This window comes from Asterias amurensis, chromosome 7 (genome assembly GCF_032118995.1).
Source record: "Asterias amurensis chromosome 7, ASM3211899v1".
NCBI classification, from domain to species: domain Eukaryota; kingdom Metazoa; phylum Echinodermata; class Asteroidea; order Forcipulatida; family Asteriidae; genus Asterias; species Asterias amurensis.
The window spans coordinates 946,883-965,457 of record NC_092654.1 but is presented as its reverse complement, the minus strand read 5'-3'; the positions used below and the strand labels follow the sequence as shown (position 1 = coordinate 965,457).

General features: G+C 38.7%; 1 protein-coding gene across 6 annotated transcripts in view; it reads right to left on the bottom strand.

Annotated features, from left to right (window-relative positions):
* Positions 1-18,575, bottom strand: part of LOC139939373 (uncharacterized) — a 179,335-nt gene that overhangs the window by 47,219 nt on the left and 113,541 nt on the right. For all 6 annotated transcript variants that reach the window (XM_071935197.1, XM_071935199.1, XM_071935198.1 and 3 more), the window contains exons 5-6: positions 17,270-17,390; positions 11,419-11,523 (exon numbers count right to left, since the gene is read on the bottom strand). In XM_071935197.1, the coding sequence (XP_071791298.1) occupies positions 11,419-11,523; positions 17,270-17,390 (226 nt within the window). The remainder of the gene's footprint in view (positions 1-11,418; positions 11,524-17,269; positions 17,391-18,575) is intronic.

Genomic DNA, 18,575 nt, shown 5'->3' with positions numbered 1-18,575 from the left:
AGTTGCAACAGAATTGTTTAATATGTTACCTTACAAATAGAGCTATCCATAGCAGAAAAGATGGTTTGTTTCCTTTGATGAATTATAAACAAAGGCCTAAATTTAACCAGCATCTTTGCTGTAATCCTTGACGTGTCTTTTGGGATTTGACTGAAGTGCCTTTTTTCCAGCGGTACATTATTGGGCTGTTCCAACACCCACATTCCAATGTCAGAACACATTACTGTGTTTACAGTGCATGGTGTTTATTTAAAGGTTAGTGTTGGGCAGAACCAATTGGTATTTGAAAGAATGAATGATTATCATTTATTCAAAGATCATTCACAGATAGTCTGGAGTAAGGAAATCCTTATAAAACATTCCTTTCTTCAAGCCATCAGGCAAAGTATCTTTATCATATTAATTCCAATTTTACTTAAAAAGGCAGTCAATTTTGGAATGAATAAAAGACAAATTGGCTAGGACGGGATTTGAGCCTACAACCTCTGGATTAATGTGCTGGCATAACTGAATCTTCCCTGCAGATAGTTCTACTATTGCGATGGAATCCGCCTGTGGGAGTTATTTTCTTAACCTTTCTTGGTACAGACATTCCAGACAAATCCATGAGAATTTTCTGTTTATTTCTGTACATTTGTGAAAGTAGGTACACTTACTAAACCATGTCACCAATAACAAAGTTCCACTGGAACATTAACAAAAAAGACTCCAATCCCTGGAGTGGTAAATAAAAAAAAACTTAACTTCCTCAATCCTAAAAATTCCTCAAACAGCTCTATTTTTTACTCAATCCTCTGCAATCACCTAGACTTTATTATGCGCTTGCCCTCAATCCGCCAAAATCATCAAAATCCAGGGGTTGAGATGAATAACCATGGGAAATCAACATCAAATAATGCAGATACCTCTGATCAAAAACAACATTCCCTAAACTTATTAAAATATAAATATTTCTCCAAAGAGTATGTGTAACTTTTGTCCACTAACATTCCAATTGCTTGCGGAATGGAGAGCTATGGATACAAATATTTTCAAAACTAAACAAATGTTTTTGTCAGCTTTCACTTCCCACAGTGATACATTTTTAAGACCTCTATTGTCACATGGAATTAAACGCAAGTATTGGAGGCAGCCATATTTTCAGATTTTATGTAATAAAAGCCCAGATGGGAGAAACATTTTTAAAACCATTCAAAACAACTTCACAATTTGATGATAACCTGACAACCAAAACATTTCCGGAATCAAAAGCCATTACGGTTGTCATGTCATTATCTCTCAACCAATCAGAACCAATGAACTTTAAAAGGCAAACAGTTCATACATACCGAAGAAAGGTCTCACTAAATTGGCAAGTCAGTCACTGAAGAAAGATGGAATTTGTTACTCTTGAGAAATTTAGACCGAAGACTATCAACCTTTGCTGCATCAGTTTATATAGCTGTGTGTTTCTTGAGTGGGAAAACAACAATCAGGGGTGTACTGTTCTCACAGAACAGTGAGTTGAGTACAAGACGATAAGGGTACCAGACAGGAACTGGTTAGTTATGGCGCCATCTTAGATTATGTAGACAAGAGTATAATCCCAGTAAGCTACCAAGGACAGATCATATAATGTAATTGGTAGATAGTTACTAAAACAAGGATGAACCAACACTACAATGTATTTGTCATTTAGGTGTCATTATTGATTGATTGCCACACTTAAGTCTTCAAAGGGTGTGGACCCCATTGATAATCAGGCTCAAATTTTGTTTTGACCACAAGAAAATCACAGACAACGCGTTTGGTTGAGATGAAAGATATTCGTGGAATAAACAAACATCCTGTTGAAGGAGTTCATCCATGTGATACCTTGTCACCTTCAGACAGAAAGTATTATGCTTTTAAAAAGCACCAGTCCAAGTGGCTACCTGAAGGAGACAGTCTGGTTTTTGTGGGAGCAAAATTTACTTTTTTTTTTTTTTTAAATTCATTGCTTTGGAACAGTTAAGCTCAGATCTTTCCTGACAATAGAAAATGTCTCCTGCCCTAGCATCTAGTCTCCCATTTGACACTTGACAGGTTTCAAACGAGCCCTATGAGCTCAATTTGATGTGTATTCAACACTACTAAGCATTTTTCACTTACACAGCTTGTGCAGAAATTCAGCGCTTGCCGGTAAGCAGAGAATGGTAATTGCAAGTGCAGAATTTGGTGGTAAGCAGAGCAATGAAATAAGGCCCAGGTTAGGTTGAGGATAACCTGTTCACCGGTAAACATAACCAATCAACACTCTTAAATTGTCTTCTGAAATATGCCCCAGGTCTTTATGAAAACCCATTCCCGGTCTAATGTATAGTTCTATAAAAAAAATTGACCCTTAATCAAATGTATGCACGCAATATCGTAAAAGCGGCGAAAGCACTCGTTAAGAATACTCAACATCTGTTTTGGCCGTAACAATTATTTTGCAATTACGTTGGATGCCGCTGTTCATAGGCATGGATTGAGGCTGATCAATTGGATTAATTAAAGCCATTAGAAAATAGAAAATAGCCATGGATTTATGCCCTTGAGCTTTGGGCTCATGTAGGTGGATTATGGACTGCAATAAGGGTAGTGGGGGTAGCAGCGGTTGTTGGGGCAGTTAGTAGAGGTAGTAGGGACAGTATGAGTAGTAAAGGTCATGGGGGCAGTAGGGTTAATATAGGTAGCAGGGATAGTATGAGCAGTAGGGGTAGCAGGTCAGTAGTGGCAGCAGCGGCAGTAGGACAGCAGTGGCACCAGAGGCAGTGGGGCAGCAGGGATAGAAAGGGGTTTGGGGAGTATAAGTTATAGGGGCATTAGGGGCAGTAGGGGCAGCAGAGGTAGTAGTGGCAGAAGGGCAGTAAGGCTTGTAGACCAATTTTGCTTGTAATATCCTTAGACAAATACAAAAGCTAACAAGAGTTAAAAATGCTAACTGCTGAGAAATTAACTATGTTTTGCCACTCTTCAGTTATCAGGAAACTCCTCCCAACCCTCACCTTTCACCACAGCTTAACTCCAGCCTTCTCCGACTCAGATCCATTGAATCTGGTCTCATGCCTTTGGGAAACATTCCATCGCCCCGTCTGGGACTCCGGAGAATAACTCCAATAGGACTGTTGACTAACTCCATACTTCTGTTCACTCTATATCTCATATAGAGAGAGAGAGAGAGAAATTGGTCGCCACAGAAACGTCATGAACAGGAAACCATCAGGCACTAAGTTGTAGTTGACATTGTCGACACCAAAGATACCAGAATAACTTGATAACAGACTCCCACAAACACTGATTTGTATCGTCTACCTGACAGTGTTCCAACGCATAAGTTTTCAACCATAAAAATCCTTCAAGTTGTCGCTTTATATTCCAGTGTATAGCATCCTGCCCAGGCAGAACTCTGGGATCCAAGTATTTATCTGTTATAATCCAACAAGTTGTGGCACGTTCAACTCTCAGCATCCGTTGGAATCAAAATAGCTGATCAAAAATACTGATTAAGAACTCACTTCAACTTAAAACAATCACTTCCATGATCTAGCAAGTCACAGACTGGTGTTGTTTTTTCTTCTTCTACCCGCAAACACATGGATAGCATAGAGTTTAACTGCGCATATATCAAGATTCACTTTTGTTTTCGGTGTAGACAGTGATATACTATATGGATATATACTTGTTCTTTTGTTTCTGAAACAGGAAAGGGAATTTCCTGCTTGTTTTTCAGGTAACCACAGGATGTGTTGACATATCCATGGACATAGCTATTAGCAGCAAAGAACACAGATGACCGGACCGACTTCCCTAAACCAGGTAGACCTTGGTCATGCTACCCACCTTCTATGACCTGTTTACCTCAATAATATGTATTATTTCTCATAATAGCAAAACGTTACCCAGACCATTTCCTCTCCAAGCCTCAGATTGGTGGGGTAGATTTGAATGGAAGTAAACAAAGATGGAGTCATTGTGATAAAGCACTACTTCGCGCGGTGTCTTTACCTGATGTGGTTATACATAAATAATAAGGTACTGTGCCAACAGAGATGGCCCAAGCAATATTGTAAATTTTAAGGTAAGTTGGATGATAAACTCTTTAATATTATAAATATTACACACACTGAAACTGAGTAATATCTAGATTGAATTTTGGTTTCTGCTTAAAGGCAGTGGACACTATTGGTAATTGTCAAAGACTAGCCTTCACAGTTGGTGTATCTCAACATGTGCATAAAATAACAAACCTGCGAAAATTTGAGCTCAATCGGTCATCGAACTTGGGTGAAAATAATGAAAGAAAAAAACACCCTTTCTCGAAAACTATGGCACTTCTGAGGGAGTCGTTTCTCACAATGTTTTATACCATCAACCTTTCCCCATTACTCGTCACCAAGAAAGGTTTTATGCTTATAAATATTTTGAGTATTTACCAATAGTGTCCACTGCCTTTAAGTTGGCACATTTCATACCATTATCTTCATTTGTTTTGTAACAAACTTTCCTAGACAAAACACTTTTCACAGTTCCATTGATGTTTACTATAATCACTCTTCTAGTTCATGGTTTTGTTCAAAGGAAATCAGATACTTGATTGACCCCCTCCCCCCACCCACACTATTTCTTGTTCCCTTACTTGCCAAGTAGACCTACAAAAATTAGAGTCTGTTTAACAAATCAGATTTCTGATACCTGTGGTCGATGTAACATGAGTTTGGCTCCTTTTTTATTAAGTTCCCAAGAAGTGTTTTCATAAATTCAACATCTTCAGTCATAATTGCGAAGAAAGTAAGAGGGTATCTTGCAGAAATATACTGATATTTATTTGAAACTGCTCTGAGATTCCTTTAAACTAGTCTGAGTAAGACAATCAGTTACATATTCATTTACAAGTCTCAGAATTACTGAGGAGCGGCTAGCGAGGCTGGCTCCTGAACCGTGGTAAACCAAAACCTGAACGAGACGATTGGGTTATTCTTTAATTTTTAGGGAATGAGGTGGTCACGATCAGCTACTCACAGGCAATGCCGAGTCATTGACCGGTTACACATTTGAAATATTAATAACTCTATGATATAAACCAATTGAAAATGATAACATGTCTGATGGAATGACTTCTTAGGATGTTCGGCGCCGAGATTGGTTTCGTCCAAGCTAACCTTTCTTTGCGTCGGTAATTGGCTCAGTATCGTTTCTTCTAGTGGTGAAAATTACAACAAGCGTAAGCCTTTAACTAAAAGGGAAGGTATGCATTTGCTAATCACTCAATGGCAATAAAAACTATTGGTAAGAAGCCTACAGCAGCTTTCAATAGTTTCATTTCATTTCATTTCAAAATGGTTTATTAAAAAGTACAAGAATCGCAGCCAAAAGCTGAATTACTCATGGTTTACAATTGAAACAGCAACAAAGTAGAAAAGTATTTTGAGAAACATTTCACCTTGAAATTGCCTGCTTTAAGGAGCTTAAAAAAAATTGGCCCAAGACAATCAGTGTCAAGGTATTTCCTAATGAGTTTAACTGGCAACAAGATAGATACATTTTTATTAAAAAACAATGTCTTTGTTTTTTTTTAATATTCTCCTTCAGAGAACTTTGGACTCAAATCTCCTTGTTTATCAAGGAACAAATTGCCTGAGCCAGTTTCATTACGCTATGCAAAGAATATTGAGATATTCCTATTAAGCAAAGATAATTGACGCAGCAGTCACAAACTATATCAGGCCTCATGCCTCACCAATATTAAAAACGGAGTCTCCCATTGGGTGAGTAAATTCTGCTTTGTACGTGCCCGAATAAACTTCATTAGCCTAGATGTTAAACACGTATTGACAACAGTAGTTCCCCTGGCCATTCATACGTGAGGCGGCTCACCTCCCTACTTGAAGTGTACACCTTAGTCATTTTTTAACCAACAACACCTCACCGTAAACATTGGCTGTGAAGGAAAAACTGATGAAAACATTTTCGTTTTGTGTAATTTTTTCCTTCTTTCGATGTTTCCCTTGATATCTGTGTATCAAGAAGTCACAATTTGGATGTGTAGATGGAATTACTGTGCATTTGTGTGAGCATATTTAACTTTTAACATGTTTAAGTAAACACACCAAGGCTGTTTTTGTCCCAGTATTCAAATCTGAAAGAAAAGAGCACAATTTTGAACCGCATGCTGAATTTAAGAAGTGGTTTTATTTTCTCCCATTTGCTCTCCCCCTTACCCCCCCCCCAAAAAACGAAAATTGTCTAGTTACATTGCATGCCACTGCTTATGGCCTTTATCTGTCAAACACTTTAACACCAAATTGTATCCCTGCCAACACCACTGTTTGTCTAGCGAGAAGAAGAAGAAGAAGAATGAAGAACTTCAAAGGCACAATTTATTATTCTAATCTAGGAATCTGTTTCATGGTCGTCACAATGGACGACAAATACATGGCTGCGATACTCTAGGCTAAATGATTTCCATCCACAGTGACTCGCACTTGGGTTCAAACACCTGTACACCGTTGGACATAATATGCAAACCCTGGGTGAGGGGATAACATGGAGGGGTGTACATGAAAACTTCTATCTGACCATATTCTTGCCGCTGCAGGAAAACGTAACTCGGCAAGCAATTATAAGTATTGGAACCAGTTACCAAAAACTATATAAGGGAATGCTCTTAAAGGAGCCTTGTATTTCATTCTTGAAGGACCACAGCAATTGCCCTCTGGTAAGGGGCACTTATATGAGGAAATTGTAAACTTGTATTGGAACTTTGCAAAAGGCACCACAGCAAAATCACAGGGCACCACGGCAATTGCTGTGGGTGGCATGTTTTTTTTTAAGGCCCGTAGTTCGATGTTAAATGGCTTTTTGACAGTGATCTCACAACTTTTATAAAACTTTTTAGAGACTAGTTTTTTTGTTTCTTTAGTCAAACATAAAGGCAATACTTTTAACTAGCCAAGCAAACATTCAACACCTGCAATCCTTAAATCAAATTATGTTTAAAAGTGTAACCCCGTCATGGAAGGAGGCATGACCAAACCCCCTCACTTCTATTCTATCCCCATGGGCTATTCTTCTACCCTATTCGAGCACAGTATTATCCTACACGTATATTGAGGTCATAATTATGGGAGTCAGGTGCACCTTAGTCCAAGAAGATTGCGGACAAATACTTAGTCAACCACAGCTCAATCCCACATGTGGGCGAAAGAGAAATCAACTTCACCACTCAGTATCTCAGAATCTTGGTCAGAGAGGATGCTCATACTTTTTTATCCCCTAGTTTTTCCAGGGAATTGATGGAGAGATAAGAAGACTGAAGCATTACACAATCCAAGGAGTTACACAATCCGATCACACACATGACCATGGGACTATCCAACCCACAGATGAATCAAAGTAGGCGGAATGCCCCCTAGCTTCCTAGTTTAAAGCTAATCAAAATGCCCAGCAGCACCATTCTTAAAGGTCGACAGAGCACCACCACACATACACCTGCGAACCTAGGGGGCTCGCTGTCAGTGTGAAGACTTCAAAGATGGATTAGTAGCAGAACTGACAATTGTGCCGAGAGTGGGATCTTTTGCAGACTGGGGAGACGAGGACAGAAAAAAAAAGGTGAATGTTCACCATAATTGCACAGGATGAGAGACAGGGATTAGGATTTAGAGAAGAAAGTTAGAAAAAGAATGAAACAGGGAGAGATGTTAGATAGGTTAACTCAGGGTGGTTGGCAATGAAATGGGACACAGAAAGTAGAACGGTCTGGATCCCAGAAGGAACAAATACAGGGTGATGGGAGAGGGAAAGGATGTAGGACACCACAAGATAAAAGACAGGATGTGTGCAATGGTTTGAGGATGATGAAGAGCGTAAATGAGAAAGCGGCTGAGGTGGATGATGGTGAGAGATGAGAGGGAAGCGAGGGTCAATGGACAGGAGTGGATTCAGAGAGTGTGCCATCATCGTATCCACAGGGAAATATGGGACACATCTGTCAGTGTACAAATGAGGCAAAATGAAAGCAACGTTATTGGCTCAACAGACACATACAGGCCTACGAGGTGACAAAATTGAAGACAAATGTGTGAGAAATCAATGAAGATAAATCAAAATGCATCGAATGCAGCAAGCTTCATGTGGTGCTGACGAGCAACTTAGTAAAGAGTGAAAATTGATTCTGAACACCCCCCACCCCCTCCCTAAGGATTCGAGTTGGAGCATTTAGACAGCACTGTCTGCGTAATTCATGGGTGTTCATTAGCCGATGACTAGGATAGTTTCAACAAGTTGAAAAACAAACAGGCGTGTTTTATCCTTCTAAAGGTGACTCAAAGACCTTCTAAGATGCATGAGGGGAAAGTAGTATTACATCCCAAAGGATATTGCTGGACAGGCTACTGACAGAGAAGATTATGTGGGGGTGACAACCGGACAAAATATGGCTCTTAAAAAAGGATGTTAAAATGTGGGTAGGTATTTCAACTACGGAAATGGTTTATTGTATTAGCTTGAGGTATGATGTAGTGTTTGCAGGAGTGGTTTAAAATTACAGACAGTGGGTAGGAAGTGGGCATGGCTTCATATTTCAGATTGGGAGTGGTTTATTATAGACAGTGGGAGTGGATATACAATGTATAAAGAGGGAGGGGTTAAAAGTTTAGTGTACAATTTCTATAAATTATATGCAAACCACATCCACCTTCCCCACCACAAGTTACAATCCATCTGTCCTGAGCCAGACTGCATCCATTCACTCAACACATAACAGTCTCTTCTAAAGAACAGATACAGGTACATCTTAGAATGAGACTGAGGGGTTGTACTGTAGGTCACCTCATCATACCATGTTCCCATGACAATTTATCATCTTCAAATCAAGTTACAACGTCTTCAATACAACACATGTGGGTTGAGCTGTCAGGAATCATGTATGGGTGAAAAGCTAGACTTTACCAATTACAACATTGTGATAAATGCGCTCCAGTTAGCACTTACATGAAATCCAATCCTAAAACTTGATGCCTTGTTTTTAAATGAATGACATTTGTTCATGGTGGCAGAATTGAAGGATGTCTGGACTTTGATTACAGCCTACTTTCACCCACTTAAAAGGGAAGATATCGGTACCGTTGATCTCACATTCATTTCGCAGTCAAATTCTACATACAGGTATACATATGTAAAACATCATTTTACAGATGTACATGTACGCTAATAAATATACATTGTATCCAATGATATCACTGGCTCTGTAAAACCTATACCTGTCTTTATCCTTGCGGATAAAGACGGGGGACAAGTCTAACATAGGCTCTGCTTCTGACCAAGCACTCTATTGAATCATCAATGCATGGTGATACTCAATGGAGCGTGTTCTTCAAGATTCTATGACAATCCCTGGTGTATAAAGCACGATGGACAACACAGATATTAGCGTCATAAATACGGTGTCTTGATCGAACCTAATACCCCTCCCTCTACTAAGGTAACAGCGCTAGAGCACGCATCGGAGACGCATTGTGTCTTAGTCCATACCAGTCTAACCTCCAGTAAACCCTCGACAGAATGGGGCCACAAATCTCTCCATGTAGAAAATCATATAAAATAGTCACATCTTCTTGCCCATTAACTTGCGATGAACCAATGGTTTTCATTTCACAATCACACTCAAATACTCAACAACCGGGAGGTGGGGGGGGGGGTGATAATGAACGAGAGTACAGAACCCCATTGGCTAAATATATCGTTATATGATGCACTTCTTTAGGAATCTTGCGGGTTTTGACGATATTTCAGGAGAGAGTTTCCCTCCTGAGAGAGAGAGAGGTGTCACCTAACCCAGGATGAAGACAGTTGAGTTGGATCCTCGGATAAAAGGATGTCTGAAATACTACTGGTTATATAGGGTGTCCACATGGAAACGTACCACAGGTGGTCAAAGTACACAATGACTTGATTGAAAAAAGAGGAGGGGTTGAGGCAGGGAGAAATGGATCTCTGTTCAACTGTGTACGTAGGGGGCTGGCTCTTGTGTGCTTTGTTCCATGGGAGCAGAATTCCAACAGGTTCATGCATAGTTGATGAAGACTGTGTAGGCATGTCCTTGCCCTTCAGGGGGTAAGATGTGTAGGAGATGTTTCACTCTACCAGTGGTAGCTCATGCAGAATGACCAAATATTCACTGTGTGTGCAGACGGCACTTAGATTAGTGACCATTTAATGTGGATTAGTAAGATTTGCTTGGATACATACCATAACACGGACACGCTACAATTAAATACCGACAGGGGAACTCTGAAATTTGATCTTTTGTTCGTTACAATGTGACTTGGTGCCACAACATTGGAAAAACGCAGAAAATTTCTGGCAAGTGTTTCTTAATTGACAAAAACCTTCAAATTTTTACTTTTTTATTGAGTGATCAAGAAGGTAAAAGAACCTTAACTCCCAAATAAAACTTGATTCATAGAATGTAAAAATTCAAGTTTTGTAGTATGTTAAATTCACTACAGATAAGATTCAAATAAAGCATGTCACGACAGTGGAATTCATTTACCCTAGACAGAAACAATTTCACGAAATATCCACAAAGCGGGGGCAGTCTGATATGGAAAAACACTGAGCCATACCTTCCACCAAAAGACATGATTTATACCCGACAGTAAACGGTTAAAGTGTAGTTTACGAGTCGCTACGGATCAAAACCATCTCAAACAGAGCAGTGACTAATTTGAACTGATGCGTCAACGGTGTGCGACTGCATCCTCGTATGTAATGCTGCGGCTTGCCAATTAAAAAAAAATGGCACATCGCTGTAATCTGTGATAGAAATGTCTCTCTAGTCAACAACGTTACAGTTGGTTGCAAATTTGAAATTACATACGTGAGAGTTATCGGTGACATTCCACACAGCTATACATGACCTGTCAATGTGAGTTATGTATGATGCCTTCAACAGTCATGTTTCCTTCGCTAATGTCTTGATGTAACTCATTGCATGTCTGCGCTAGTGCCTAGTGTTGACTGAAATCATATTACATAAGTTGGTGTCCCCCCCCCCCCTTCTCAAAGTGACATGAACGTAAATTGAATTCTACATTAGGTGAACTGAACTACTTTGGATTAAACATACTCTGATGACCATGAAACTATCCTGCGCAGGTCTGAAAATGATATTTGTTTGAAGGGGGAAAATGTTCCAGAGTTTAGGAGCAGAGATGAAGATAACTTCAGCAGTGGTGAAGGAACTCTTAGATGTAGGTAACAACAGCTATTTGTCATCACATCAGGAGGAATATAAACCAAATTTTCCAGGTGCAAAATAATTAAGATATTGAGGATTGTAACATGAGTAACCAGGAGTGTAATGTGCGTAACCGTGGAATTTCTCTAAAGTTATAAGCAATTGGAATCACTCACTTGACAAGTCCGCTGGTATTCTTCAAGACGCTGGCAGCGTACTTCTGGCTGACTCCAACTAGACTCTTCCCATCCACTTCAATAATCTGATCATTCACCTTAATACTGTATCAAATAAGAAAATAAAAAAGAAGAAAAGGGAAATTATTAAAAGGCTAGAAAATGTTACACAACATCAAACACTTAAAACAATTTTACAGCAATCTTTGACCCAATTAGCTTGACTTCACTATCACAATTTTCTTGGTTGCATCATTTTGGTAGCCAATGTTCCTTAGAAATGTAAGAAATGTATCAAATAAATTATACGGGAAGTATGTATTATATTACCCATTACAAAGTAATAGTAAATTTCAAGGCAGAACCAGTTTTTGATTTGAAAAAAGTAAGCACACAGAAGAGACAGTTTACCATAAATTTAATACCTTAATAAAATGATTGGGGACCATAAAATGTTTACAAGTACGCCTGACATCAAGACAAAATGGTTGTTGTAGCTGTGTATAACTGAAAGTTCAAGTAAAACCAAGAACTTGTAATAATTTTCACATCCCCAGCAATGATCACACAACTGTAGGAAAAGCATTGTAAGGTCCACTTTATCGATAACCTTTTCGTCAAAGCTTCCACCCCTGCTAGCGGTTCGGAAATCGAGGGAAAAGAAGAAAATGGTCCCCTCTCCCCAGTTCCCCTCCTCAACCCTCTCTTCTTCTCTCTCTCTCTCCATCAAATCTAGCAGACCTTAGACCCTTACAAACAGAATGTCTACAGCCTCAGGACTCCCCCTACCACCGGAACAGTTCCTCTTTCAATTACAAACCTGTCAACCTCACCAAACTCAGAATTCCAAACAGACTCCTTTCACCTCATGAAGACTAACCCCATCCAAGCTCCCGGATGCAATCCAATTTCACTTTCACTACAACCCCCACTAGATCTACGTCCCCCGTCTTAACATGAGCATCTTGAAGGCTCGTCTTAATGTTTTCTCTTGCTCCTTCCGGTATTAACCCTCATCGCAACTCATCAGAGCAGAAGTAATTCCTAGTGACAGAGTGACTATCCTATTTCAACCCATGGACTTGATTAGATGCTATGGGTACAGGTTTATTTTCTTTGCCTACCATGAAAAAAAGGTGCCCACTGGAGATGCCTACCATGCTCTGATTTTTATTTTGAAAAATGAGAAGTGTACTGGTTTGCTTTTTCCCCACCTCCAGGCGGGAAGGCTTAATTGATGAAAATTTCCTTCTTAGGGTCTAGCTACAATGGTTTGAAAGTATGTGAAAACTCAGTAATATCATCAATACATGTTATACTTTTGCTTGCTTGCATACTTCTCTACCATGTTTCCATACCAAGGCAAACTAAACCTACCCCCATCATGCCGCTAGCAAGAAAACTACGTAGCACAATTCCCAAAAGGTTACAAAAAGGTAACATCCATCAACATGTTTTTAACACGCAAACTATAACATAACACAATTCCCCAAAGGTAGCTTCTCTAACTTCCACAAGAGTTTCACCACTTTGAGGGTCCTAAAAAAAACGACAGCCCTGTTGCTAACTTGATGTGCCCACTGTTATACATTCATCTTCGTTCATAAGACTGGGAGACTTTATAAAATAAAAAAAAACCTCAACAGCAATTTCCACAGAGATTACAAGTTTCCGGCAGTACACACAATTTTTGGACAGGTCCCGTTTCTGGGGGCCACGTCCCACTTGCACTCAGGAAGTCTTGTTGTCATTACTCCAGCATGGTTGTCATACCAACCTCTTTAAATTGCTGCCCCCATCGCCAACGTCCACAGCCAAACAAAATCAATGTATGGTCCGGAGGGACTTAGGTACAATTACAAGAAGTGCTGTAGAGACTCCCAAATCTGGTATCAACAGAGATTGCTTGACTTACAATTATCTTTTCTTTTATTGATATTTTGGAGTCTCTTTTTATTTGTGTTTCAGAAATTTGACAAGACCTCTGTATCCCAGTGGGTAATAAAATCTCCCCACATCTGAGAAACAAGAAGCTTTAGGTTCAGGCTCAAGTTCTAAGACGTGGTAGAGTTGATTACATTCTCAAAGGGAATAAGTGCATTTTGATCTGATGGTTGGACTAAAGTTGGTATTTCTCAATCCATCCTAAGACAATATTACCACCAGAGAGCATGAAGAATGTGTACAAAACTGTGTCAAGAGGATGATAAAACCACACACAAAAACTAAACAACCAATACTATGAGCTGATCTATCAACCACAAAGGAAAACAACTTATAAGAAAAACAACTTATAGCACCATAATTACAATTAACTTATCTCAAAGATGTTATGATATCATTTCTTAAAGAAGTATTGGAATGACTGCTCTCCCTAAAACTATTCACAGCTCAAAAAAACAAAAACAAAAGGTGGAATTTAATTTTGTTTTAATTATTATTATTGTTGTTATTAGTAAAACAATTTGAGGTGTGCATGGGGGGGGGGGGGGGCATGTCATCTTTAGGGCTCTATCAGTCCCTCTGATATAACTTGTAGCTAGTGCAAAAATGTGCTTTTGAGAAATTGCCCAGGGGGAAAATTAAAAAACTTTCTGTTGACAAAACTTCACCAGCTGAGGGCGCTCTTCATTTCTTTGATATTAACTCTGGGTAGTTGAGTTGACTGCCTTTGATACACTGCAGTCAAACCATCACTTGTTTTATTCAATACACCCCTTTTCAGTCAATCTGCACAGATATTTATATAATTAAAAAAACAAAAACAAAACTGAGTTTCAGGGCTTCTATATACTCTGAATAGAATTCAGCAAACTTCATCTTGAAGAAGTAGATGATAGTTTTCTTTAAGATGTCAGAGAGGGAAACTATAAATATTTCCTTTTTAGTTCAGAAAATACCCCCATTTATTTGTTAATTAATTGGCTTATTCACAACTGTTAGGATGAAGTTGCAAAATGAAACAATATTTGTTTGGTTTTTGAAATATTACTGACAAACTCATGTAAAATTTCAGCCCACAAAAATGCATCATTGCAGTTACACAACGGGAAACAGGGAGTCTGACCGAGATATTATGACAAAAGATTGATGCAAGGGAAACCTTTGAGCGAGACTGCGAGCAAAACATTTTGTCAAGGGTAACTTTATTCTATAACTTGCATCTTTCGACGCCCAAATAACCATCTACTCAGATTGCCTACAAGAAGCCAATAACAAACAAATCAAGGACATGCCATTTTTTAGGAAGGAAAGAGCCTGGAACATTTGACGAGGCGACACATAAAAATGATTTATCCTAAGAAGCGAGTTCTTGCATTGTTGTTTAATTCGACTACCGGGACATTCAGCTGGCAGTTCTTATTCGGATAGAAAGAATAATCCATAAAAATGTAAACAATATTCCATTCCATTATCAGTGAAGAAATTGGAGCATGAATCCACTTATTCATAAACCAGGTCACAATCTATAGCAGAATCCATTCTCATATATATTACATTTAAAAAAGAATTCAGTTATTTTTTACTGTCTGCCCTTTCTGTACTCTATTACACTCATGTTTGGACAGTGATTTGTCTTCGCGGAAAATATACACCTGTTCACTATTATATAAAGCATAGACCTTAGTTTGACTTTTATATAAAATTGCATCCTAGACATTGTTTGTACATTAATAACTTTGATTGCCTACAATTTTCCCACTTTTTTTCTCTGGATGAATGTCTTCCCATAATTCTCTTTTTTTGTGCGCTATCAACGATATGTTTTTGTTTGCTTGTTTCTCTTTGACAAAGGTCCAATTTGGATTGTAAGCTAAGCCCACCTCATGTCAATCCTTTTACTTTTTTAATATTTTTTTTTGCAGCCTTGGTCTCAACTTACACTCCCGACTCAGACATGAGTCAAACTTTGATGTAACGCTGACTTTTAATTTACATCATCAACAAATTGAACTAAAAACAGATCCGTAATTTATTCATTTTTGGAAGTATTTTCTATTTTGTTTGATTATTTAGTCAAGGACAGGGCAGTCAGTCTCTCTGGAATCCAACAATAGAGCCAAACTCATCAGTAATGCACTAGCATCATCCAGTATAAAAAACAAGAACCTTGAAAGCTCTTCCGCCATAACATTATCACAAACCATTTATATACTGAGCTGGCATGAATGCATTTCCCAAGTAACTGCATTATGAATATTTAAATACAGTGGGAAAACAACGTTTTGGAGACATCTCAAAGTTAAAGGAAATGTCCCTTAAGTAATAGCAACAAAAACAGTGTTAAGTCTTGTTCAGAAATATGAATACATATTACTTGTTTTGTTGACTGGCCCACTGGATTCAAGTTTTGATGTTCTCACAAGTGAGTGGGTTGAAGTCTTCAATAATGATAACAATCAGGGCTTTAATTATTTATGGAACACAATACCACCTTGGGGTGATCTCAACCATCATTTAAAAAATATCCATTACAGAAAAAGAGGACAAGTAATCAACCACAAGACATTAAAAAGACATTAAAAATTCATTAGAAGTACATGAGGTTACAGGCAAAAAGGACTCACTATCAATTTGAAATTAATTTTAAAAAATCAAACATTGTGACCCAAAGGTCAAATTACAAAGCCAATACAATATAATAGAGACAGGAAATTAAACCGACTGACAAAAATTGATACATAATAGACTGCAGGATGAAAAACCAAACCTTGGAATTAATTCAAATATCAACTTTAGGATGTGTGCGATTCACTGATCACTACATTGAAATGATTGTGTTTTGCAACGTTATCCATCATTCAGAAAGCCAATAGCATCAATTCTTCATCATATTAAATGACATCAAGTAGCTCCATGAAATATTCCTTCAGTTATAAGTTGAAACCACTTTTTTTTCCCTTAAATAAACTCCCAGATTTACTTCTAGGTAGCCTAATGATAATTTTAAAGGTAGTACTTTTACCAATATCTTTTGGATGAAGCATTGAAGCATTGAAATGAACGGTGGCAACACCTTAAAGGATGAATGCATATTCCAAGAATTTCTAGGTCCCCCTCAGAAGGCATTCCTAGAAAGACAAGTTTCAGATGAACCTTAGCTAGAAAAATGTGTTCAGTCGGCCAAGGAGAGTTTGCAGACAAGCCTAACATAAAGTTTACAGAAGTACCAGGCCTAAAAAGAGAGTTTCCAGATAATTTAAAAGTAAAATTGGTTAAGAGACTTCCTAATTCAACTTGCAGATAAGAACTTCACAGGTTAGTTTATATACATTTCTCATTAACTGAACTGAGTGAATGTATTTCGACCCACCCCCTCCCCCCCCCCAAAAAAAAAAAAACCCCAAAACCCCTTAACCAATCCAAACGGCAAATCCCAATACTGCCTGTAGCAATGGCACGCAGTGAGACTGGCTGAGATGCAATGGCAGTCACACTCTGCAGAGTTAGTGGGAGACGACGCATTAATGGGATTTGCAAAGGATGAAGAACTCAATGAATATACAATAAGGAACGATTTCCTTTGATGTTGTTTTGTCTTCAGAACGCATAGAGTATGGAGGATGGAGTGCTTTTATGACGGCTACGGTAAAACATTTTTATTGTTGATGAGTTCCTACTGCATGATGTCCGCAGTTTGTGCTTTGACAGAAGGATCTTTTAGATAATTTATAGAATGTTTTTGACAGTGCACTCTGTTCAATGTTAATGGTCATGACAAAATGTTCTAGTTATAACATAAATATTGTGAAAGGTCTTTTAATATAAAAAAAACCTAAGTTAAGACATTGAGGGCTTCCTTTAAAAACAATTATGCTCGAAACACTTCATCAACAATTTGCATTCTTACCTTCCGTCTCTCTGGGCCGCTCCATTCTGCGTGATTGTCTTAATAAAGATTCCCAGTTTCTCCAGGCCGGCATCTGCGCCCACCCCCATTCCGATAATGCTGAGACCCAAGCCATCGTCACCTGTAGCATCATTAAAAAATAAGTGAGTAATGAGACATTAACACATTGCATTCAAACATAATCTTTACTCTGTCTTTTCTTTACATGAGGTTTGCCCATACATCACAACGCCACACACGGCCACTTCAAGGCGAGGGCAACACTTAACTGATTTGGGCTGTGGACCAAACCAACTGCCAGCAGGGGCACGTTGCCAGCAGGGGCATGTGCCACCTACTCCTAGGACTGAAACTACAAACACTTCCCACATGAACAAGACATTTTCTTAATTTTGTGTAAATATTTCATGATATACAGATAAAACACAAACTAAAGGACTTTTGCTTGGAAACCTAGACGGGTTTGTTTCCATCTGGTGAAAATGATAGGGCAGTCCTAAAGAATTGATACACTGACTTCAGCTAAAGGTTTTGGGTTTCTTCCTGATAGGGTATTCTATTCCTCTTGGGTTTACAAGAAAGGAGTTCACTGCACGATATTCAATAAAAATATTTTAAGAGTTACAAGTCTTGTGAGATGGCCGAGCACTCAAACCCTGGTGTTTCTGATCAGCAGAGTGCGGGTTCAAGTCCCATTATTGACACTTGTGTCCTTTAAAGCAAGACACTTCACCGTTTTTGCTTGGCAAAGAAATTTGCTAAGCAGTATTTACTACTTAACAGCTTTATAGAATTGGGCCCTGGTAGGTTTCACGTTCAGGTACACAAAGAAAGATGCAAGATTAATGAAACAGTCAGAAAACTTGACATTTGCTTTTAATTCTAGCACCATCAGACCCATGTCCTCCTCGGACATTAACAGCCATTTACCAAGTATCAGAATCCTGACACTTCTACAAGAACGCTGTCGCTCAAGAACGACAAATGTTTACAATGACCGGTTCCCTCAGTTAAAGTCTATTTAACTACGAGTATTGGATAACGGGTCGAGTGGAGCGCGCAAATCCTCGTTCGGCGACAGGCCGGCTGACAGCTCATGTATACAAATGTTGAGGAATACTGTGTACATTGAGGGCACTATTACCATTCAATTAACCAAGCGTGTCAAAAAGAGGAGACTTCTTTTCAAAATGCCACGAACGGAAAACGTGACTGGAACAAAAAAATTGATGATGATACCAGTCTCAGTGATTGTAAGAAGATTCTAGTTTCTCAAGCCCACTTCACTCTAATGAAGATCTACTTC